Source organism: Phalacrocorax carbo, chromosome 7, assembly GCF_963921805.1.
Source record: "Phalacrocorax carbo chromosome 7, bPhaCar2.1, whole genome shotgun sequence".
Classification (NCBI taxonomy): Eukaryota; Metazoa; Chordata; class Aves; order Suliformes; family Phalacrocoracidae; genus Phalacrocorax; species Phalacrocorax carbo.
In genome coordinates, this window is record NC_087519.1 from 16,582,145 (window position 1) to 16,606,616 (window position 24,472).

General features: G+C 41.1%; 2 protein-coding genes across 5 annotated transcripts in view; one reads left to right on the forward strand and one right to left on the reverse strand.

Annotated features, from left to right (window-relative positions):
* The window catches only part of ADAM10 (ADAM metallopeptidase domain 10), a 52,209-nt gene extending 39,874 nt beyond the window's left edge, over window positions 1–12,335 (reverse strand). The window contains exons 1-2 of one of the 2 annotated variants that reach the window (XM_064456534.1): window positions 12,072–12,335; window positions 860–1,010 (exon numbers count right to left, since the gene is read on the reverse strand). In XM_064456534.1, the coding sequence (XP_064312604.1) occupies window positions 860–1,010; window positions 12,072–12,126 (206 nt within the window). In that variant the 5' untranslated portion in view covers window positions 12,127–12,335. The remainder of the gene's footprint in view (window positions 1–859; window positions 1,011–12,071) is intronic. The other variant, XM_064456535.1, reaches the window with a different exon arrangement.
* A 1,525-nt stretch (window positions 12,336–13,860) lies between these two features.
* The window catches only part of MINDY2 (MINDY lysine 48 deubiquitinase 2), a 31,476-nt gene continuing 20,864 nt past the window's right edge, over window positions 13,861–24,472 (forward strand). For 2 of the 3 annotated variants that reach the window (XR_010373760.1, XM_064456537.1), the window contains exons 1-2: window positions 13,877–14,766; window positions 23,031–23,088. Coding sequence is in view for 2 of the 3 variants with exons in the window: in XM_064456537.1 (XP_064312607.1) it covers window positions 14,098–14,766; window positions 23,031–23,088 (727 nt within the window). In the remaining variant the exon portion in view is untranslated. Of the gene's footprint in view, window positions 14,767–23,030; window positions 23,089–24,472 lie in introns of all 3 variants that reach the window. The other variant, XM_064456538.1, reaches the window with a different exon arrangement.

Genomic DNA, 24,472 nt, shown 5'->3' on the forward strand with positions numbered 1-24,472 from the left:
TCAGAAGACCTGGTTTTACCTTTGCTCTGCCAAATTTCCTATGTTTCTACATATGGCTAGCAATTGTTTATCAAGTTTTAATTACTTAAATTGTAACTGAAATAATCAGAAAAGGACATTACATATTCCTAAAATACATCAAGACTGTGGTGCTGCAAAGGAGGGAGTCAAAGAAACAAAAATGTAAATATTTTAACTTTCTTCCTGTTTTTCCTCAGTTATACAAAAAGCAGGCATTTCTAAAAAACCAAGAAATCTTCTTAAATAAAACCTACAAATTATACTTCAGTTACTCACACTGAATATCTAACTTTTTTACTGGATCTTACAATCACATGTTAAATGCAAGGCGAAGCAAGTCTTGTAACAGCAATCATGTCTTCCCATGTCAAAGAACTGCTAAATTCCATAACAGCACAGAAAACAGGTGACACCATCACAGACAAAAATGGAACACACTTTTGGGCCTCTTTTGTAGTTTCAAATGCAATTTGAAATTTTACTTTTTCTCAGTTAAATCTCCTCAGACAGTTTGGCATAATCTTTGTAAAAAATCATGCCAAAGCTACATCATAAACTCAGAATCAACTACTATTCTATTCCCAGCATGATCCCATTGTTTAAGCTTAAAAGAGCATTAATAGTTATTACCAGAAGTTTGAATGAGTGATTACAAGCAACAATGTTACAGTTATACTGGACATAAGAGCAAGCACATCATAAGACTGTAAACACTGCATTTTAGTGTATTCTAGCTAACATTAGTTTGATGACTGTATTTCACCATTTACATTTCACTGTAATTAAAACACAGATGAATTAAAAGGTATTTGTTTTAAATACTTTAAATACCACTAACCTTCCATGAGCATGAAAATCTAGGTGCACGAACTGATCTTCATGCAATACTGCTCTTTTGGCACGCTGGTGTTTTTGGTGTAACAAATCCACATCGTAAGATAATCCTTCATAATGTCTAATGTACTTATTTAGAGGATTTCCATACTGGCCTGAAAAGAGAAAAAAAAAGTATGGTTTAGCATGTCTGAGAAATTACTAAGGTTACAACCACACTACCAGGTATGGCATATCTGTGGTGCAAGGCAGTTCATGATGAGGACCCAACTTCCACATTAGATACATCCTAGCTGTCTTTTTTATCCCGTGTACCTCAGATACATTTTACTCTGATCCCACAGACCAAATGCATGCTTGCTGTTACAGTGCGTTAGGTGGACCTTGGAAGGCATCTTCCACTTTAATTTCAATCAAAATTAGTATAGTTCATTTACTCCAAAACTACTCCACAATGCAAACTACATCACTGTAGACAGGAATGCTTGAGAGGTGTTTCAGAAACGTACTCCTGATCCAAGCATGGAAAATGCAACAGCTGAACATCTTTCCTCTGGTTCCCAGAACTGTACTTCCAGCCTCACTCTGTACTCATGACACCAAAGTGTCTGCTCAGAATGTTTATATTCCACATGCCAAAAATTAAGAGCAAATCATGCCACCTAGCAACACAATATTTTGTATCACATGGAATGTTCTATTACATGGAAAAGTTTTATTAAAGATGTATCTCCAAAGACTTAGATTCAGTACAGTCCATTTTGACACTTCCTTATAAGGTAATATTTCTGACTCACATTAAGAGCGCATGGCAGGAAATGGGGAAAAATTTTGGTCCTCCCATCCTGATGGAGGAAGGTACGCGCTGCATTGACCAGAAGCACTAGCACTTGAGAGCTCTTCATAGATCTATAATATGCGTACAGATAACCACCATATTAGCCCTGTATTTTCACTAGACATTAGACATTCTACTATAACACAGTATTTTCCACTCCAAAGTTAATATTAGTAGGTTAATATTAGTAGGTCAATAACAGGATAGAAAACTCCTTGCGCTGCCCAGACCTGCCAGATATACTGCTGACATGTACTTTTGCCTACCAGACAGCCAACAGGCCAGTAATCATAAGAACTAAAACTGTAACAAAGTTCACATAGCATTATCTTCCTCCAGATGAGGAGCCACTATATGCATTATAGACATCTGGTTAATTCCAATTTTGGTCACTTCTAAGTACACAGTTTCCAGCCAGGATTTGCTTTCTTATTAGCTAATACATCCCAAGCAATCAGAATTCTACACACAATAAATTGACAGTACAGCACATATTTCACAAGTACATTTTCATATCCTGACCACCACCAAGGCCTCCATCCCCTGCCTCTGCACATTCAACACACACTCATTGCAAGTCTTACCACACTTTTGTATCAAACACCAGCACTAGAACATTACGCATAAAAATATTTCATCTACCTGCTAAAAGTAAACACAGATGCTGTGGAAGGATTTATTAAGAGGAAGTGATTCAGTAACTTAGAGACCAAAAAAAAAAAACCAGAAGTTCCAACAGTAGAAAATAATGTGGAAAAATAGAACAAAAAAAAACCAACCCCAAAACGCAACTTGTGGAGCAAACCACTGTGTCTTTGTAATGGAGGTAGCGCACACAGTATGTTTTACATACACAGAGAAAAACAGTTTTTAAATAGTGTCTACTGAAAATATATAATCAAAAGGAATCAATTTAGATATCTATATCTAGATTCTACAGACAAGAGCGAGATCATTTCAACGGTTCTGGCTTCAAAGCCAGATTATATATGACCCAAATTATGTCACGTTTCTTGATATATTAAACATTAAAGCCACCAAAGAATTAAAGATATTAAGTGAGGTATGTTTAAAAACTCCAAAGAGTAATTGCATGTTTTGACACATGCTTTTACCAGTAGCTAGCACACAAACATTCACCTTGTTTGAAACAAAGCCTTGCAGTGTTGTTCTATACACTTTACCCAACAAACTTTTAAACTTTTTTCTTTTAACTCCATGCAAGCAACTGTTTCTGAAGAACAAATCAACCATTATAGAAACTACTTTTGTATCAAATAATTAAAAATGTAAGCACCATCTCCTACAGTTTTATTATGCAAAAAGTCAAATTCTCTCTTAAGTAGGCTGTGACAGCAATATAGTACCAAATCTTTTTGTAAAGGGAATGTTTCAGCACTGTCAATGTTTAGTAAAAATTTCCATGCAAGTTCACTACATGAATGACCTGTTTGATAAAGCATATTCCAAAACTTTAGAAGGTGTTTCAGTGAACTATTTGTTTTTACTGAAAAAAGTCGACCCTATCTTTTTAGTTCACTGAGATGCAACGTGGTGATACAAAGATAAACTGAGTGCAGTACATGTATCGTCATTTTTATTAGCTGTAACACATCATCCTTCACAAAGAGGACACAGAAATTCAACTGTCAACCACTTCATTTATGAAGGGATAGACCTGATGCAAAACCTGAATTGTCTATTGAAAGCTGTGGCATACATACAATATCTTGTCTACACTAAGAATATGAAATTAGAATACATAACATGCAAGTTGCTGGTTTTCCAGTTCCAGGTTGAATCAGTAATCTTAGACTCTTCATAAGGATATTTTCGAAGATTTGTTTCCATATCACAGAAACTGCATTTCATAGTACCTATTACTATATTCTGAAGGCTGGGCAAACACAGTCAATGGTATAACATTATGCACCAGTTAGAGCTTCAAGGATGTAACCCCCCCTTTTTTTTCTTTTTAATTTTCTGTTTTGTTACTTTTTTTCACTGTATGTTATTCTCACTTGTGTGCATGCAGGTGTTTTCCTCCATTGCTCCTGGCTCCTCACCTAGCTTCAAAGCCCTCCTTCTTCAACCTCCTCCTTAAAGAAGGGAACAAATTATTCAGTTTATGCTTGATTTTTCAAGAACCTGACATGGGCTATCATCTTTTTTTCTTTAAGAAATATTTAAGTGCATCACTTGAGAGATCAAATAGAAAGTATTGACTTTTCTCCAGAACTCTTAATTCTGTAAGAAAAAGCAGGATAACTCATAATCAGTTTAACACCAGACCAACCTAAATGTGAGAATTCTCAGAGATTTCATGCAATATTTTTCTTCAGATGTCTATATTGACACGGTCCAGGGAAGCCCAATGAAAGACAAATGTATCCCAAAGCTTTGCTTCGGCAGTGTTACACTTCCACAAAAAAAAATCCCAACCTGTTATTGTACTAAGAATACAGTTTCATAAGCAAAAATACAAGTTTACCTTTCATGTATTTATTGTCATGAGGTCTTCTTTAAATTAATACAACAATTTCTCAGTGCCTCTATTTCTTTTCAAGGGATTAGAATGTCTGATCACCAATAAGCTCAATGAGCAACACAAAAGACGACTAACTAAATTAATGCTTCTAAATGCATCACTTGCATTTACCAGCAATGTGCACAAGCTGATACTGCCATACCTTTTTAAAATTCACGTAATGATATACTGCAGATAAACCACTTTTGGGTTTCCTCACAGTATTGTAGGCTTCTGCAAATGCTGACTCTTTATCCTTAACTGCAAATACAGCTTCATCCTAATTTCCTCTCACTCTTAGTCTCAAAATACGAATCCATTGCCATCCAGTTTTCCAGAAGCCTCTTAGGTGTCTTAAACATTTATAAAATTTGTTATTTAAGCAAGTCTACATGAATTCTAATCCAAATAAGAAGTGGGATTAATAAAAAATTTCAGTAACCAGCACGAGGAATTTTGAGGATGAGGGATGTTGTCCCTGTCTGACGGTTCTCTAATCACTTCCAACATAATCCCACAGAAAGGAGCAGAAACACAAAACACCTCCTATGGCCCAAGAACTTCTATAAACCAAACAAGATTAGCCTGAGACCACTTGTTATATTAAACTGGTGCACAATACACATTAGCCTGACTACAGGTACATTCTTTCCAATTCCAGGTACATTACCCAAAAGTGTCAACATTAAAGAAAACAAGGTTCAAAATGAACTGATATAAGCTAAAACTTAAAGTTTTTAATTTTAAAATGAACCTAAATCTAGAATATGATACTAATAACTCACTTCAAAAAACTTTATCAAAACTGCAGAATGTGTAAATTTCTGTGCTCCATAATCCCAAGACTATTTAACAAGTTAAATTATCTTCAACTTTTCTGTGGTAGGAGGCTTCTAATAATGCATTCCTTAAATAATTATAGGCCTTTTTTTTCTCAGTATTGCAAAAGTACTCTTTGCACAGCTCCAGGCACCTAAAAAGAAAAGTTTTAAGGCATGACAACTTACTGAAGACCCAATAAGGCCTTGGATCTGATTCAGGTCTCCCGACCATGTAAAAATGTATGTGATAAGCAAAAGCAGGGAGAGTTTTAAGCAAAAACCCTTTTGCTTAACCAAAATGTACACACTTTCTGTGATCACACAGGGAAGCTGTATTTCTTTTCCCTTTCTCCAAAACTTTAAGAACTCCTTATATTTCAAGTACTATCACAGTGAATAGTATGAGAACTTTACATAAACATTTTTGCTAAACCAAAGCAGCTGCATATCACCTAGTGTACATGCTATTTCATCTTTTCTAAAAAGGGACTTCAGACAGAGTTGAAATCAAGGCTTCAAAATGAACGTTTACATACTTTTGGAAGTGAAAGTATAACATTAACAATGCTATAGCTTTCAAAGTCTGCAACAGATACACAATCTAATAAAACCAGCTACAGATCAAAAACCATTATCTTCTTCACAAAGGTAGCTTAATATATAACTCAACCTTGGTAATGTAACTTACAGGATCCCATGGCAAAAGTTTGTTAAACTGGAAAGAAGACTTCACAGAGATGCATGAGACGGGTACAAATGCTACCTCCGGATTTTGCAATTAGAAGATCATGCATCTAAAAGGAAGAAGTCTCTCATAGAATCCAAGAGTAGTGTACCCCCAATAAGTTGTTACAACAGCATGTGCACAGATCTCAACCCCTGTGACAAACTACTGTGGTTATGTTGTCATCCTTGAAAAACTAGTTGTGGGGTTTTGTTTTGTTTTTAATAGATACTGCAAGACAAATATCTTTTCAAATAAGGATACGATCAGGAAGCCTGCAGTAAGTAACACTGAGCCATGAGCATCTAGATATAGTTTAAGGGAGCTGCTCTAAAAATTACATGTATCATGTTGCCATCAACCAAACATCAAAGATGGCATGATGCCTTTCCAGGCAACCTAGTGGAATAAGCTGTTATACTTTGTCTAAACGCTAAGCTAGCGGACAGAAACCCTTTAGGATACAGATATCAGAGAGTAACAGAGGATGGCTTTTGAACCTGACAGTGTAGTCTTCTAAAGACTTGTTAAACTAGCTGTGGCATTTCCTACAACAAAAACCCTCCAAGAATGAAACTTTATTCTCACGGGCTTAGAACTAAATACGGGGAAGGACTTGAAGTAGAATGAGGCAGAACATTTAGGCAAATGTCTCAAGGTGACAGCCCCGTAAAAATTTTTTGAGTATGAGGGTCTATAGCTCTTCAGCATCCCTAAAGAGTTGTAAAGAAAGTATCTACAGTTGCTGTTCTGAACAGACACAAATCCCACTGGACAGATAGGAAGTCTGAAGCATATATTCTCACCTTCTAACTAAGCTTATGCAAAGGGCAAAATGTATGACCCGTGGGATTTTAGCTATAAGCCTCCTGGCACGCCTTGAGCAGCTATATAAAACAATGGTTTGGTGGTCTATGCTAAATGATTTGCTTTTCAGTTCATTCATCATGGTTATTTTCCCTGAGAAGACTAGGACGACTCTTTTCTCCCCCCTAGACAAAACCTTCCCAGTCTGTGGGAATGAAGCAGTACCCGCAGCAGAGGAAACAACTAGGGAACACTTAAGACAATCGGATATACAAAAGTCCACAGGATCAGATGGAGTGAACCCAAGAGTGCCGACGGAGCTGGCTGATGCCATTTTCAGGCTATCACCTTTTTGAAATGTTATGGCGATGCAAGGGGGTTCCTGACAACTGGAAGACAAATGTCACCCCTATCATCAAGGAGATCTACAGGCTGGTCAGACTAACCTCACTATCTGGGAAGATTACAGAGGAAATCCATGTAGAATCATGCACATAAAGATGACTGGTAATAAACAGTACTGAAAGTTTACCATTGTAAACAAACATTTATTAAATTTATATATATTGTGGTAAAAGATAACATTTGATTTCCCATAAGAGGATAAATCAAGTATGCACTGTTCTAAAAGGTGAAGTTTGTAGTAAACAACTCAGATTACAACTTGCGTGACAAAGACAAATAGTTCAAATATAACTCAAGTTTGTTAGTGGAAAAAAAACCCGCAGAATACAACTTCAGACTATCAGTAATTGTTCAGCAGCAAGACTAACTTACCAGACAACTCTTTTTACTACAACCATGATCACTGATTTGCAGATTTGAAATGTCAGCATATGATAAATATCTTTAAGAGAATTATTATTATAATTTTAATTAAGATAATCAAAGCAAGTTGTGCTTCTTCAAGCTGTTTTCAATGTAGTTTATTTCTCTTCAAATACGTTCCCTTTACATGGGACATTAAAGAGTGTACATAGCATTCAGATTTAGCACTTCTGTGCTGAAGTATATTAAAAGCCAGTAATCCTACCATATACCTCCCGACTTGAATTTCACTGGAGAATTTATTCAGCTTGTAGTTTCATAACTGCCAGCAGAAGAGCAGGTCTCGCTGCCCTTTTTCATCCACTCCATTTCTATTCTTCCCCTGTGCTAGCACTAAATTTGATTCAGCTGAAATATATACTTTCTCTTCTGGTCAAGTTAGTTTTTGGTGAAAGAAAAATGTGTAACCAAAAAAATCAAGTCAGGCCCATTTCCCTTCACTGAAAACTCATGTTTAGGGTACAGTTAGACAGTGCAGCACCACCCATCTAAGCAGCATACCCGAGCTCTCCCCCATTTGCAGCCCCCATTTTACTGTCTTCCTCCCCACCCTGTCCAAGTCTCAGCTGTTCTTCAAGTGAAGTAAATGTCTATTTTTTTTCAGTAAAGTACTCTCATCCACAGCCTGTTTCTTCTTACTGATGTGTGTTGTACAATAAACCAATGAAAGTTACATGTCTGGCAGGAAATTAATTTACTTTGTTTACATGTGCAGGTCAAATTGGCTCCTCATGCCATCAAATACAAGAGGCAGTGACGGAGGACAGCAGGGAATGCATGGCCAGGACAGGACCACCAGACAGCAGTAACTCATTACAGTGGCTCTGCCATGCTGCATAACTGATCCTTTAGATCCTTTTAAAAGCAAAAATAAACAGCAATCTTAGGCTTTGGGGCAATGGTATTTCAAAGTTACTATCTAAACATCTGATTTTGTTTACTTGTAATTAGCATGGGCATTTCTGAAACAACCATCTGACAGCTGCCTTTACCAGACAGTGTCTCATCCAACCATATAAAATTCATAATGTGTTTATTTTAAACCCCAGATAAATGCTGGAGGCTGAGTGCCATGTTAATGAAGGCTAGTATTCTTCTCAATTTATAGCAAGGATGCAAACTAAATCACTCAGATGCCGATAGATCATAAATGCCTTCCCACAACTCCCCCATGTGCCCCCCAAAACACAGAATTTCTCCCATGCTCACTGGGAAATAGGTGGTTCAATACCCAGCAGCACAAGACACTAAGATACAACTCGGAAGTCCCAGCAACATAGAAGAGTGTGTTGTACCAGTGAAAACAACTTATCACAGGTTTGCAATGACATTTAGCATCTGATCAGCCTAGACAAAGCATGAATGCTTTTGTGAAATCCAAGCTTTCTGGGGGTCTCCTTAGTTGTCTTTTCCATATCTTTCTATTCCCCTTTCCTTTTTTTTTTTTTAATGCCCCTCAAGTCAAAGGAAAGGTTCTATCAGTTACTTCCATTCCTCAAAGAACATAATTATGTATGGTTAATTAAGCACTATTTAATATAGCTGCACGCATCTTAATCACATGCAACAAAGCATGCTACTAGAAGCTGCAAGTAATATTGCCCAAACTAAGTATGACCTTATATATGTCAAAAATTAACATCACCAGACAGTGAATACATCACTTAAGCCAAGCAATTCCAAGGGTGCTGGGGAAAAAAGCTGTGATTCTCCTTTTTTTTATTATTTCTTAAAATTCAAGGCACATATATCTTACCTTCTAGTATATAGTATCTACTTTACATAAATTCTACCTAAAAAAAACCTGGCATGGCTTTTCCTTCTCACACTATTGAAACTGTAATGAAACTGACCTACCGGAGCACTTGTTTTATGAAGGTCATATTTATTCAGCGGTAGCAAAGAAAGAAAAAACTTCTAGGAGAACCCTAAGTGATCTAATACCAAAACCTGATCGAGCACATGTTTCAGGGCCTATTAGACCTGCTGATAACTTGTCTGTTTTAACCAGAAAGCATACAGATAGTTATAAAGCAGCATAATACAGACATTGCAGTACACTTCATCAGTGCAGCAATGCTAGTGATTGCTTTTGATTGTATTCCTTTTACATAATTTTAAGAACAATATAAACTACAAGACAATATTTTTTTTCAAATGAAACAATGAGATTTCATTCAGGCATTAAATTACTCTCATCTTTCTCCTCAAATAAACCATCTAGTTACGTTGTACCGTAATATTTTAAAACGTTGATTTTGTGATTAATGCTTAACTGTGAATTAAAGTTAGAATTGGTTCTGTTAATCTATAACATACCTTTACGTGTAAAGTATCTAAAGACTACTACAACAGAGTATAAATATGGTATATAGGCACCAAGCCTTGGATAATTCTGAAAGAAGAGTTCAAACTCAGGTATCCTGTAAAAATATTCCAATCTTGTCCTCACCACACAGAAGAGCATTTTTTTAAAAAAGTGGAGATTAATGGAATTTTCAAAATTGTTACTATTCAATACCTATATGGCTTAAAACTAGACAACTTTACAGGTAAGTATAACTTGGCTTTAAGATTTGTGTCAAATTAATGAGCACAAGATGCACTGTACACAAATGAAACACAGGTAAATTTGAGGGTTTTTCAGTTGTTTCCAGCTTGCACTGCTCTCACAGTAACATCTTTAAGAATCATGCACTTGCCCTTTTTCACACAGATACTGATGCCTGCCTAGAGGAAAAGCATGCAAATGAAGAACTCTATTTCACAGTAAATAAAAAAAATCTACAGTACTTAAGAAACTCTAGAAATGTGAACACAGTTAAAATAGAAATTTCTGATATTAAAAAGTAATTTTAGTTCAACATAGAATTATGATAAATCCTTCATAATTATGTAAAGACTTTTACCAGAAAGCTTCATAGGATATTCTGGAGATGCGTATGGGCCATTATTTCTAGATTTCTATCCAGCATTATTAAGCTTTCTTTAAAGAAGATTTACCTGTATTGCTACACACTGAAAGACACATGCTTCTGTTACCTGCTAGTGAAGTATGCTTCCTAGCGCCAGAAATGTTGAAGGTTCCCATTCTTCTCTCAAAGAAAAAAATTAACTCTAAAATGAAATACACTTCTTGAACTTGGGTATATATACCTCTCGCTCCAGAGGACTGCACTGTACACGCTGACTGTGATTTTAAGTTTAAGGCATATTTGCCTGCCTAGAATTAAACAGTGGAAACAACCCTCACAACTGGTTAATAAATCACTTTGAATTAATTCTGTGCCTGCGCAGTTTAGTTCACAAACAGAGAAGCCTTTAAAAGTATGACAATAATTAAGTCTGAAATATCTTGATAGCTTACAAGAAATTCTAAGGGAAAAGTCACCAGCAAAGTCTTTTTTGTACGCCACTCCTAACCATATAAATAATGGGATGACTTCTAACCATGTGAAAGATCTTGCTTTTTATCTCACAGCTTAGCCACAAATACAACCCACTGTAGTTTTCACATACTTTGATGCTACTTTTTGAGAACAGGTAAAAAGACCAGGATTTAGGGCTAGATTCTTTGTTAATACACCTCCATATTGACGTACACAGATGCAGAGCCCAGATAAATAGGAGAGGTGCCAAACAAAACAGAGGCAGTCAGTCCTTACCAGCTGCTCCACCCATCCTTCGCTGGAACCACAGTCAGAAGTCCACCTTTTTCCAGGGGCTATTCTTGCAGAAGTGTAGAACTATTTCCCTACCATGACCTGACCAATTAAACATTACAAGACGCAGGGAAGAAACTACCCTAATAGCTTCCTAATGCTGAAAAACAACTCATAACGGGAGCCAGTACAAAGTTACGTGTCCCCATAAAGATAAGCATGTTTTTCTCTGGCCTGGGAGAGAGCGGAGACCATCCTTGAAGCTACGGTCACACTTCAAGAAAACACCGGGCTCATCTTTGATTTCCTTAAGCCGAACTTTCCGTCTACCTGTGCTTCCGGGTTTTGGGGACAGGGAAGGCGAGGCCCGGGGTGTACCCGCCGGGCGGGCAGCGGGACACCTGGGCGGGCAGCCCCACTGCCCTCCCCGGCCCACCGGCAGAGCCCCCAGCCGCCGCCTCTCTCCAGGCACCGCCTCCCCGCAGCCGCCGCCCGGCCCCGTCCGCGGGCGAGGAACGGGGCGGAGGAAGGTAACAGGTAAACGGCTCCTGGGACCGTGAGGGAAGTGCCGAGAGACTGAAGCGGAGCCGAGAACAAGGAGCCGGGCAGGGGAGGGTACAGACGGGCGCGGCGTGGAAGAGGGGCCGAGGAGGAAAGGAGAGGAGAACAGCTGACTCGGTCGGCGGCGAAGGAAAGTCCCGGGGAAGGGGGAGGCGCCGGGCCGGCCGCAGGCGGCGGTTGAAGACAGCCCGGGCACGATACTGTGGACCATGCCCGGGAGCGGGCGACGAATAGGACACCCCGGCCGACGGCCCAGCGCGGCCTGCTGCGGGGGCTGAGGCGCGTCGCCCCGGGGAGCGGGGCCCACCGCCCCCAGCCTGCAGCCGCGCCGCGGCGGGGACGGAGGAGGGAAGGAGGAAGGGAGGCAGGTAGGGAGGCAGGCCGGCAGCCCGAGCCGGGGCCGTAGGCCGGGGCCCCGCGGGGCCGGGCGGGCCCGGCCGCTCCTCACCTCCGGCGCCCGCCGCACAGGAGCATAGCAGGATTATCGTCCCCACCAGATCCATCTTCACCGGGTCCAGGCCCCACCACCACCTAGCCACAGCACATCCGCCCCAGTCGGCGCCGGGATGGGGAGGGGCAAGCTTCGCGCCTCCCTCCGCTTTGTCCCCCGCCGCTCTGGAGGACCGTTATCCGGCTGGGATCGGCTGCTCTGCCCCGCCGCCCCCACCCAGCAGCACTCCGTTCTGCTCCCCGGCCACGACTTCCTCCGGCGGCCCGCCCACTCCCGCCCGCGCGACGCCACCGGCAGGGCGGAGCGGCTCACGCGTTCTGGCCGTACCCTGCAGCTCCGCCCTGCCTTCCCGGCCTGCGCGCAAGGGGCGGAGCCCGCCGGAAGAGAGCTCACCGTCCGCGGGGCGGGGCCTCCGAGGGGGCTGCCGCTGGGCCCGGGCCGGTTGGGGCAGGCTCCGGCCGCAGCACAGCGTGAGGAACCCTTCTGGGCCACCTCCGGGAGCCAGGTTTCTAGCGGGGCCGGCAGCCCCCCGGGCCCTCGAAGGGCTCCGCCGTGGCCGGGGAGCGCCGGTACTTGCGGGAGGAATCTGGGTCCTCTGGGGAAAGGAACAAGCTGGTGCGCGAACTTTACTCGTACTCGTCGGGCAGGCTTCCCTACGGCCCCCCCTTTGAACCTTTCCGTACCGAGCCTCAGGGCCGATTCCCCATAGCCAGGTCTTATAAGTGTAAATATGCTACATCAGCTGATTGTCTTTATATCGGATACACACTTCTCATTGCAGAAACTAATTTACATAGTTTTCGAGTTTTATTTTATGTCATCTATTTCCCTTGATGCTGTATGTGGTGTGAAGCACTGCAGTTGTCTCCACCGAACAGTTAGTTTTGGACTGTCTTGAGCAACCTTCACGATTCAAGTGTAAAGGAAAATCCTCCAACGAAGATAAAAACGTAAGCCATTCGGACAAAACGTTTCATTTCTTGTCAATATGCTCATTCCTACATTCAACTTACCTAACTCAAATATTTACTTTTTATATTAGGTTTTGTGACAAGTTTCTCAGTTTACTTTCACTCCCTTCCATTTGTGCTTTTCCATTTCTATCGCTCTTTCAGAATTAAAAAAAAAAACCTTACCCCGCTAGCGTTGTTAGAGCCGAGAAAAGTTGTTACACAAACACGTACGTAGAAAGTACAATTACAACGAACGTACTTCAGGCGGGGTTGCTGAAGTTAATGCAACTGTTCACGAATAGCTTACATCAGAGAACTGCTGAAAACGAGAGAAAATAAATTACCTTCCCGAAAATCTATGATTAAAAGCTGAAGGCTGTACAGGAAGAGAAGGAAATAGGTTCGTGAGGGTGAAGCCCGAGCAATACGACTGCATCAGCTCTCAAGTTCTCTACCATACTCGCCGAAATCGTATTTCCATAGTACGGATATTTAAGAAACGCACTAAAAAGCACCAGCAACCCCTAGGACAGCTGAAGTCTCTCGTGAGAAGGGGAACCACCGCCACCGCCCTTCCCGCGCAGGCGCTCGCCAGCCCCCCCCAAAGCGGGCGGGGCGGCGCCGGGGATCCCGCTCTGCCTCGCCTTCGCGGTGGCCCCGGGGCGGGCGCGGCTCCAGTCTCCGTTGCGGAGGGACGCCCTGAGGCGGCTGGCGGGCCCCGAGACGCGGGCACAGGTATGCCCTGCCCTTCAGCTGCCGCGGCGCCTCGTGCCGCCCCTTCCGGCGGGCGCGCGCATGCCCCACCTGTTCTCTCCTCTCCCGTTCCCTTCCCCAGCGGCTCCCACCCCGCCGCTGGGTTCCCCTGCCCGCCGGCCCCGCCCCCGGGGCGCTCAACCCCGCCCCGGGCCCCGCTGTGACCCGCGGCTGCTTTCCCCCTCCCGCCCATACGTCCCTGGCGGGGCGGAGCCGAGTCGTTGCTGCTGTTATGGCGTCTGGGGTGCTGTTGGCGAAGGCTCAGCCGCTGCAGTGCTAATAGAGAGGGAAGGAGCTGGGTGGCCGGAGGGCCGGGCATGGAGAGCCTGGCGCAGCCCCCGCCGCTTCCGGGCTCGCTGAATAGGGGCAGCGGGGGCGCTGCTAGCCAGCTCCTCCTGGAAGAGGCGACGGTAGGCAAGGGCGGCTACAGGGACGGGCTCGCGGCGGCTGAGGAGGGTGGCGGACAGCGCAGCTTTTCTCCTCCGCCGGCCCCCGCTCCCGCCGCGGCCCCTCGGACGGCGTCTCCCTCGCGGGCCGCCGAGGGCGGTGAGGCGGACGGCGCGGCGCTGGCGGCGCCGGCGAGCCCCGGAGCAGCGCCTACCTCGGAGAGTGCTCCCGCGGGGGCAGGCTCGGGAAGCAGCGGGGCTCTCAGCCCCCTGGGGGAGGAGTCCCGGAGCCTGGACTCACTGGAGTCGTTCTCCAACCTGCACTCCTGCTGCCCGAGCAGCTCCGAGCTAAACAGCGACGCCGAGGAGGTGGGGGCGGCGGGGGCCGCTTCGGGGGCCCCGGTCCCGGAGCCCGAAGGGGATAGGCCCGCGGCGGGCTCCCAGCTCCTCTCCGCTTCCAAGGACCGCTTCCCGGGCCAGTCGGTCTATCACATCAAGTGGGTCCGCTGGAAGGAGGAGAACACGCCCGTCATCACCCAGAACGAGAACGGACCCTGCCCGTTGCTGGCCATCATGAACGTGCTGCTGCTGGCTTGGAAGGTACCGTGTGTGTGCGGGCAGCGCCAGGGCGCCCGCTGCTGCCGTGGCGAGGCCGGGCGGGCGGTGCTGCTTGGGCCGCGCCGTGACCTGGAAACGCCGGCATCGGCGGTGTTGGCGAGGCGTTCCGTGTAGTGCTGGCAGCGGTCGGGGGGGAGCCTGGGCCAAAACCACGGTAATGCGCCGCTGGAAGCCTGCGCTGATGAAGACGCAGACTTGTTTCTGCTATTAAGCGCGTATCTCGCGTAGAGAACTTCAGAAGCTAATAATGGCTTGCGGTGTGTTGCTGTTACGCTGCTTAGGTGCTGCTGTCTTGTATAGACGTACTTTGTTGTCTTAATAGAAGTAAAAATCTAGATGATTCTTAACAGAGTGGAACATGGTTTGCAGACGTCTGCAGGCTTCTAGTAAGTAAACATTACTATTTATAGCATTGAAAGTGTAGGCGGTGTTTTGGGAAAATAAGTTAGTTTCCTATAATGAAGTGTATGCAGAATCGTACAAAATGCAGTCTTTTACAAGTAACTGCTTGAATAATAGGGAAATATTTGTACAGTTATGCAGGCATAGGTTGTACTTAAATAAGTAAATCGGGTCGTGATCAAGTATGGCTTTGAGACCTGGAAGTTCTTGTGTTCTAATAGCCATCATGGATACAGACTTCCTGTACTCTTAAATAATTCTATTTAACTTTTAAGCAGTTAAAATATAAGGCATAATGCAATTAACACTTACATGTGAAAGGAATATCTGTTGGAGAAGAGCTATGAGGTTGTGTGCATTGCAAAACGAGGAGGGGACACCTCTCAAGAAGTGCTGGCAATTCAAGCCCAAAAGATTGGGGAGCTGATAGATTGGAGTTGTAAAATAGGAAAGCTTTATGGGAATAGTTGTCATGTTGTAGCATCAAGGGAAAGAAATTTGGTATTGAAGCAGTAGAAGGTTGTTCACAGGTGTAACAGGTGACACGAGAAAAGGTCAAATGGAAATAATATTATAAGAAGAAATTTGTTCAGAGGAAGTTAACTTTCCAGAAGACTAATTATTATTTCTTGAATTAGACTTTCTGTATGTCTTCCGGAGCAGTATAGCTCATACATCAGGAGGAAAGCTGTGGGTACAGTAATGTAGATATTTAGCCACTGGTGAAAGCAGTACAGGGAAGACTTTAAGGTATTGTCTTATGTAGGTTCTGCCGCCCTAAGGAGGTTGTGAAGGTTGTCTTACACTCCAGTATTTAATGCTTTCTTCCTATGCTCCCCCTTTAACATCTAAAGGTGAGTGGAGAGCCTTGGAGAGCTTACCATTCTGTGTGGTGGTGTTGTAAAGAAATGGCAATTTACAGGATTTTCCTTTTTAAGCTATAATTTAATGCAAGCATATAAATGGAACAGTACTGTTCTTGTTTGCATTTTAAGTTTTTGGAGGTTGTGTTCCTAAGCATTTTTCCTTTGCCTCCTTAAATATGTGATTGCTTTCTTCTGCTGTCCTCCATACAGAATTTTATCTGATGTTCTGCTTTGATCAAATATTACAGAGTGAGAATTAAGGTGATATCCAATTTTGTAAATAGGTGAAAATCAAAAAGGCCTCTTGGGAGTGGCCTACCATTTCTTATTGCTAGGATTACAGGAAGGGTTTTCTATAATTCTGTCTATTTATATAAAAACTGAGCAGAATTTACATGAGTTGTAGACAGGCAGCTGAATTGGTGAAACTGCCATCACATGACTTATTATTTATATGCTTGAGGCTTTTCCTCTTAGTTGGTTGTATGTTGCCTCTACTTATAATTGTTTTTCCTAATTAGTGCCGCTCCAAATTAGCCTTTCTTTTCCCCACTTTATAGTCAAGAACCATGTTGGCATTGTTTGGAGCAGCAAGCTTATTGGCAGCTCACCTCTACATCACTGACAGTAGCTAGCTATGTACCAAGGCTGAGGATGGATGTCCACATTCTTCTTGCTTCTCTTGAACCAAGATGAACACTAGATTGGGTCAGGTAATTATGATTTGGGAAGAAGGAAGCAGACCAAGAGATCAAAACAGGTGAAAGCAGAGTGAGAATACCATAGTATGTGTTAGGTGAGAAGAAGCTATATGGTGTGGAAAAATAAAACCGAGTAAGATGGAGATGAGAGGAAATAAAATTAAAACAGAGAATAAGGTGAACACTTAAGCCTGGGGCTCTCTTCCCTGTATCAGCCATTAACTTTCCTTCTCAGAACTCTATCCTGACAAGGTCGAGGGTTTTGATTGTCCTGTAGGTAGATATAGTCTCAATTAACTTCAGCTAATATAGGCAAGTGCCCACAGTTGAGAAACAAAGTTACAATACCAGTTTCAAGTTTTCGTGGACGCTTACCTTTGCATGGCCAATTACATGCTTTTATTATTCCAGAATGGGAATGATAACGTTGAGATCCAATACTACATATCAGCTATGCTTGTGCAGCAGTGAAAGTTGAATTCACATAATTGTGACAAGTGGCACATAATTAATTTACTTAGAAGTAAATTCTTTATTTAGTACTTTGTAATAAGTGGGAAGCCTTCCAAGGGTATGTAGGCCATAACCACGGAAACATTTATGCCTAAAAACTCAGATTAACATTTGGATGTATTAAGGAGAACTTACCTTTTTGGGTATTTTGGCTCATCAAAATGCAAGCTTCTTACCCCACACAAGAGTATTGTTTTAAATATGCTGGCAGTTTTGCGACCTTCTGTTTGTGTGTCCCGGTTGCCCTCATTCAAAACACGTTTTCTGAGATAGCCACTACTTAGTAAAGAGAGACTATAGGTAATTTGTTAATTTGCTTAAAGGATTGCAATAACAGGAAGACTTAAGATGTACTAACTTAGGTAGGTGTGCCATATAGTAACATATTTCTTCCTAGTGTTATGAAGATCTTGTTCGTTAACAGAGCAACTTCCTTCTCTGTTCGTAGTCATTATTCAGTTTTTATTGTGTCTTTTGGAGGTATTTTTGATATTAGAGTTAAGATCTTCATTTGGGGATTTAGGTATAAAGACTACTTAATAATAATTGATTCTTTGAGAGTGCTGCATCTGTATGTTTTTATCTGTAAGGTAATAGTTTGGCGATGCTAGAGTTTTTTTGAAAATCTGAAATAGTAGCACTCTTTGGGGACTGCTCAAATTTCTTTTTGAGAGTACCGGGTTTTGGAACTAAACTTGCAATGAAACTGCTACCTCTCTCTTATCTACTGCTTTCAAAGGAGTCTGTAACATTTAAAAGTACAGCTTCTACAGTCTGCCACCTCAAAGTTGTATGTCCAGTTATGAAATAATTGCTTTTCTTTTTAAGTGTTTTTGCAGACTGCCTGCATAAGCTTAACTTGGAGTTTAGCCTCTAGGAGCTAAAGCCGAGGAGTTCTGCTTATGGAAGTATTACATCAATTTCCTAAGTAAAAAGAAAACAAAAGCTGTATCATACCAACTTGAAGAATAACTGTTGTGCAAAACAGTGTGGTAACCATTTAGATTTCTGTGGTGGAAATAAAAGCATAAGTAGAGTATTGAAACAAACATTTAAAAAAGTATTTACCAGCATGTGTTGTCTCTTCTGATGTATAGCATACGATGCTGTCTTTCATCTTGTTTAAAGCTGAAGGCCGCTTAGTTTTTCCTCAGACCTGTGGCTCACTATGTAGTTAAGCTTAGCAATGCAAAGCTCGCTTTTCTAAGTACTTTTTGTGATCTTTGTTAGGTGTAGTCTGTGCGCTACTTATTGATAACTTCTGGCATTGCATTAAATGGTAATTTTGTGTGGGGATAGCCCTTCGCAGGCAATCTGAGAAAGCCAAAAGCTTAATAAGGGTGCCGTGTAATCCTGCTCTGTGTTTCTTAGGTAGGATGTAATATCATGTAGCGAAAGAACTCTGTGAACCTTAATATATTGCATGGAAGTTACATATCTGAAATGTCCGGGGAACAGAGAAACAAACTGGTTTTGAACATAAAATAAACCTAAGGCAAAACATAATGTAATACAAATAAAAGTAATTTTTGAATAATTTTTGAATCTTGAAAAATTAGTGCATATGGAATATCTTGTCCTCACAGCTTTTTATGTAGGAGATAAAGACACTGTCAAATATGCTACTGGGATTTTAAAGTTTTTTTTTCTATCACAGTTCTCTCAACAAATGGGAGGTTTTGGGAGTTGTGTTCCCTACATACCTACTGAAATTTTGGTAACTTTTAGAACTGTATGAGTAACTATTTAGGTGATTGACAATTATGTTATGTAAATGTTATAACTGTTTATGCTTAGATGTATCCAAACTGAGGTGCAGAGAAGAGGTAGAGTAAAAAAAAATTCTAGTTAGAAATTTTTAGTTTTAGGTTCTCACAGAAATGGTCTGTTTTTCAGAGGAGCTGAGTACAGTATGCTCCTGCTGATACCCATTTGACTTGTCAGAGTCTGTAGCGGCAGTGCCTGGTGTGAGGTGTGCCATGGCCCTTTACATGGGATCTGTTTTTTCTTGTTGGTGAGCTAAGACTGCTTATGGCCAGAATTTGCACAGATCATTCAGATGAACTTGTTCAGCCTCCAAAGGAGAGTTGCTGGTGAGCTGCTGATGAATGCTCAGCAGAGGCCTTGGGAGCCTTCCTCCCTGTGTCTGTGGGATGAGTTGAGCTTACAAATCAGTAGGCCTGTAGCTGTGGGTTTTCCAGAACAGGAAGTCTGATCTGAGGGACTGAAGGAAACCTGGTTGAGGGGGAAGATGTTGAAGTTATCAGGGGTCAGCATGGACTATCAGGCTATTGTGTGATAAGCTTATGAAGCTGTTTCTACAAGGCAAGAGGTACGTGTTTGCAGGGAGTATTAATTGTTTGTTTGTTGTTTTTTTTTGTTTTTTGTCAAGGCAGGTTGAAGCTACTCTTACCTCTTCTGGAACACTGAATTCAGGGGAGTTGCATATTTTAGATAAATGTGTTCTGAGACTATAAATAATAGACCATGAGAAATTTGCATGGTCCCTTTCTATATGCATAATATTTTAAGAAGTGTTAGCTTCTGTGCAGGACTATGTCACAATTTTATTTTTTTTTTAAAACCCTTCTGAAGAGTGGGGGAATACCGCGGAAAATATTTTAAATTAGTATTATATAGTTTTCCAGTTTGTAGTCTAATGCATAGAAACTGTAAAGTTGTGCTAGGCAAACTGTTCAATATGAAAATTTGTTTACCAAACCTGTTTTTTAATTACAAAGGTGGCTCACATTGTAGTTGGGTGAGAAAGATTTAGCTTCCTGCTCCTGAGAATGGGAGGGAAAGCAGAATGAAAAGTAGCTAGAGGTAGGAAGAGACATCAGGGCGAAAGACCAGGACACTGCAATAGAGGGGTACAGGAAATAGGTGGGTGTTAGGAAGCGTGTCTTTCCTAAAATGTAAAATGAATGTAAAATCTAGCAACTATGCAATGAAACCTATTGAGAAAATTTGTCCCTCAAAATAATAGATTGTTATGGACAGCAATAGCTTTCACAGTATTGTTTACATTGTTTTCTTCTATTGATTTATGTGGAGAATGATCGTGGTTCTATATGATTTTTCTCTCTCCCTTAAGTTTTAAGGTGTTTTTCTTTCCTGTTTCTTGTTTGTTGTAAGCTTCCTGCAGCTTAAGTGCTTGCAGTGAAGCTCTGAACGGTTAGGAAATGTTGTGTTCTCTCTCTATCCTTGTCAGCTCTGTTCAGAAGTACTTGAGCCTGTGTTGGAACCCCATTAGCTCACTTAAAAGATGTGATTGAGGTCCCACCAAACATGCCAGCCCTAAAACTATGCTGTGAAGTAATCAATTTACTTTTGTTTAGCCTTTAATTAAGCAGTTGAGATTGAGCTTGTTAAAATAACTATGAGAGATTCTGCCAATATGAGTAAAACTGCCTTGTTTTGGTTCTGCAGTAAAAAAAAAAAAAAAATTGCTTAGCATTACAGTTGTCAGAGAAAATTTAGATTGCTAACCAATGATACCCAAACGTGGTGGAGAGCAGAAACCCCCAAGCAATGCTGGCTGAGCTGATATGAATGGTTTTAAATAATAAAGAGAGCTAACTTAAGTCCTGAAAGAATCATCACAGTAGTCCTGCTAATAGTTGAGGGAGCAATGCAAATTTTCCTTCTTGTAATACTGGCACATCCATACTGTTTGTAGTCTCACAACCACTTCATGCATAGCTAGTGTAAGTAATTCTATTCTGTGCTGTTGTGTCAGTATGCTGTAGGAGCCATAATGAACCACACCGAAGTCAGGTGTGCACAGCTAAGACTTGAATGCCTCCAGTTCAGAACTGAAAGTTTAAGAATCAGCTTTTTGAACTTGTAGTCATGTTATTTACATGGCACAGAATATTTTCATATGAATACTCAGTATGATGAATGGGAGCAAAGATTATTACAATCTTTAGCTTATGGAGTATTAGTGAAACTTATCTAAGTTTTGGGAAGAGGTTAAAAAATTTTTTATTACAATGAGTTGTCACTTTTAAAATGTTTTCAAAAATTCACATGCCTATGCATCCGTAACTAATTTTTCTTCTTGTTTAATTAATTTTAAGGTTTTTTTAAACAAGCAGAACTAATTAAGCCTTCTTTCTTACGAACTTATGCTTCACTGATTTCCTGCTTTACTAACAATTTATGCTTTCATTCCCTTCGTTCCCCAGATCCCTGACAGTACTGTCAGCTTCTTTCTATGTCCACCATGTACAGGTTGATCAATGTGTGGCATATACTATGTGGCCAGTTCTGACCTAAGTGTGAGCATATTAACTTGATTCTCTTTCTTCATCCAAATTTAATGAAACTTCTTGTAAATCCATGTATTTAACACGTTTGTCTGTTACCAAATATGATTAAAATTGGCAGTGAGATAGATTCATTCCAATCATACCTCATTTTCTCTGGAAAGTAATCAAAACAGCTTAGTTTTCAGACTGGGAAGGAAACACACTCTATCACAATATGAACAGTGTAGTGTGTTGCTCTACTTTATTTCTGAGTTTGGGATGCTGCCTTAAAGGCTTTGTCTGTATTGTTCTTCCATCTCACAGCTTTTTACTTCCTCCTTCCTCCTTCCTTTCCACAACCACCAATGTAGTTGGAGCCTACTAAATTTTAAGTATGAGTTAAGAATCCCACATCACGTCTTTCTATCTGTGTCAAGGAGAAGAGTGTTCAGTGTTGAGGAACTTGATTAAAAAATTCCCAAATAAATAAATACCAGACTTTCTAGACTTTCAGTGGTAAGATGTTGAAGAGAGACAGGATGAGAAGATTAAAAACTGAAGAGAAAGCTTAAAAACCAACCCAAAAACCCCCCATAATTATGCAGAGAAAAATTGAGCACACTGTGGTTAAATACCACTGCTGTGGTATTCCTTTGGCTTGCCTGAAGCCTGCCTTTGTATGTGTTTGTGCTTTGGCTGTTGTTGCAGGGAGATATGTAAATGGAAGTGCACAACCAAAACATTTACCTAGGGTGCTGGATTGTGGAGATGAACATCTAAGAAGCTTTTGGCTCTGGCTGCTGCCAAGGTGGTCAGTTTTAGTAGGTGACTGTGACAGGAATAGTCGGCGGGGAGGGGAACAGAAGTTTCACTAATGAGTTCTGTGTATCTGGTTGTCTCTGTATGGAGTTAAACCATACTCCAAATGTGAGTGTGGAATGAGAGGCTGTGACATCATTTCTTCGTACCTTCATGAGTCTTGGCTTCCCTGTCCCAGCAGCTGCTGCCACCAGATTCTCAACAGCTTCCTGTCTGTATGCAGGAACTTTTGAGTTAAGACTCAGTTAAGAGTTATAATGAAGGCAGGGAGTCAGACTTTGCTGAATGAGGTGAAGTTTTCTTAACTAAGTTTGGCTACAGTTCCCAGTCTGTTCATCCTGGATGCTTTCAGCTAAGCTAGTCCAGTGAGTGATGGGAAGTCCTGAGAAGCTGAGGGGGATGCTGGTGAAATGTTTTGGTGGGAGTAGGAAGCACTATGCAGAGAGCTACAAGTGAGAGAAAGTACTGTGTGCATGTGGTTTTTCTAAAAACCAAAACGCCTTTTTTAATCTCTCGTACCTGTTGTTTAGTAGAGGTCCAGGGGAGGTTCTTGGTCCCAGTATGGTAATGCTCTTATAAATCAGTGAGGCAAATGTGATCAGGAGACTTCTGTCTAGAAAAACCTTATTGATACTCAAAAAATTGTGTTGTTTTTACATTTTAAAGATAATATACTTTTACTTTCACAGATTAAGCTTCCACCAATGATGGAAATCATAACAGCTGAACAGCTGATGGAATACTTAGGTTAGTAATTACAATAAATGGTTTTCACTTATATATTATACTTATTAGTGAGTAGTAGTATAGGAGGACTTTTATTTATTTATTATTTTATTCAGCTTTACTTTAATGCATACTTCAAGAAAACTACTTATGGTATTCAGCTACTCATCCTTTTCCTTAACTGCTTTTAGAAGTTTTCTGTACTGCTTTCCTAAGTGACTAGTCTAGTGATGCAGTTGGGATGGCTTAGTACATCAACACGTTGGTAGATTAAACTTATTGATGCCTCTTACAATGTTGTTTTGTTATAGTTGACAGAATGTAATAAGTCAACTGTGCCTTTAATTGTCTGCAAGTAACTCTAATCCTTGGTAGTATGACCCAATTAAAATAAACAGGAAAATTAATTCAGTTATTACAGTGATTGGGGTCTCATTTGCAGGCAGGACTCCATTATCACATTATCACATTCGGTCTTCAGCAAAACAGCAGCTGTTTCTATCTGACAAGCTGCAATAGCCCAGAATGATCCAGGTGTTAAAAGAGGAGTTGTGGTAGTACTTAAGTTATATGTACCACAGTTCTTTCCCTTTGTACCTTAACAAATATAAAATGTTTGAGCTTAATAGACTAGGTTTATTTTTTCTTAAGCAGGAGAAAAAGAACTTACTATATTTCCTTTCTTTTTGCTTGTAAGGAACGTGGCTTGTTCTTTTCAAAAGCATATTGCTGAATCTTTCAGTGGGAGAAAAAGATTACATGATTTCAAAAAACCAAGTCTTAAGAAATCTTGCTGCCTGTGTCTAAACATTTCTTCTGATTGTGTTGATAGAATAATATTGTCCGAAATTGCTGCATAATCACAGTTGGCTAAATGTGTATCTTTTCTTGAAGGCATATATTAGCTTCTGGAACTACCTTACTAAACTGAGTAACACAGGTTCTCAAATCGTTTAGGTTCCTTCTCAGTCAACAGGATTAGCAGTTGCCAAATAGTTCTTCTACAGGTTTTAAAAAAAAAAAAAGCCCTTCAAGTACTTTGAACAATCTTAACTTAAAAGATTATAAATTAGGAAACCTGTAACTATTTTTCTTTCAGTAGAAACATTTTTAGGAATGAAGCAAGGGAATAAATATGAAAAGCATTGAAATAAAATCTGAAAAATTTGGGAGAGGCAGTTTATGGATACTACTCACTGAAAATGTTACAAATCTTGAACTGCAGTGTGTTAACTGATTAATTACCCTTGTCTTGTAGGCACAGATGGAATATGAACCTTTCAGAATTAGTGGTGTATGGAAATATATGCTAAAATAGTATCAGTCAGGATAAGTGGTTGAGTTTTTAAATTGTCATGCAATTCCCTATCTTCTTGTGAACTGTGTGACTTTTTATATTTTTAAG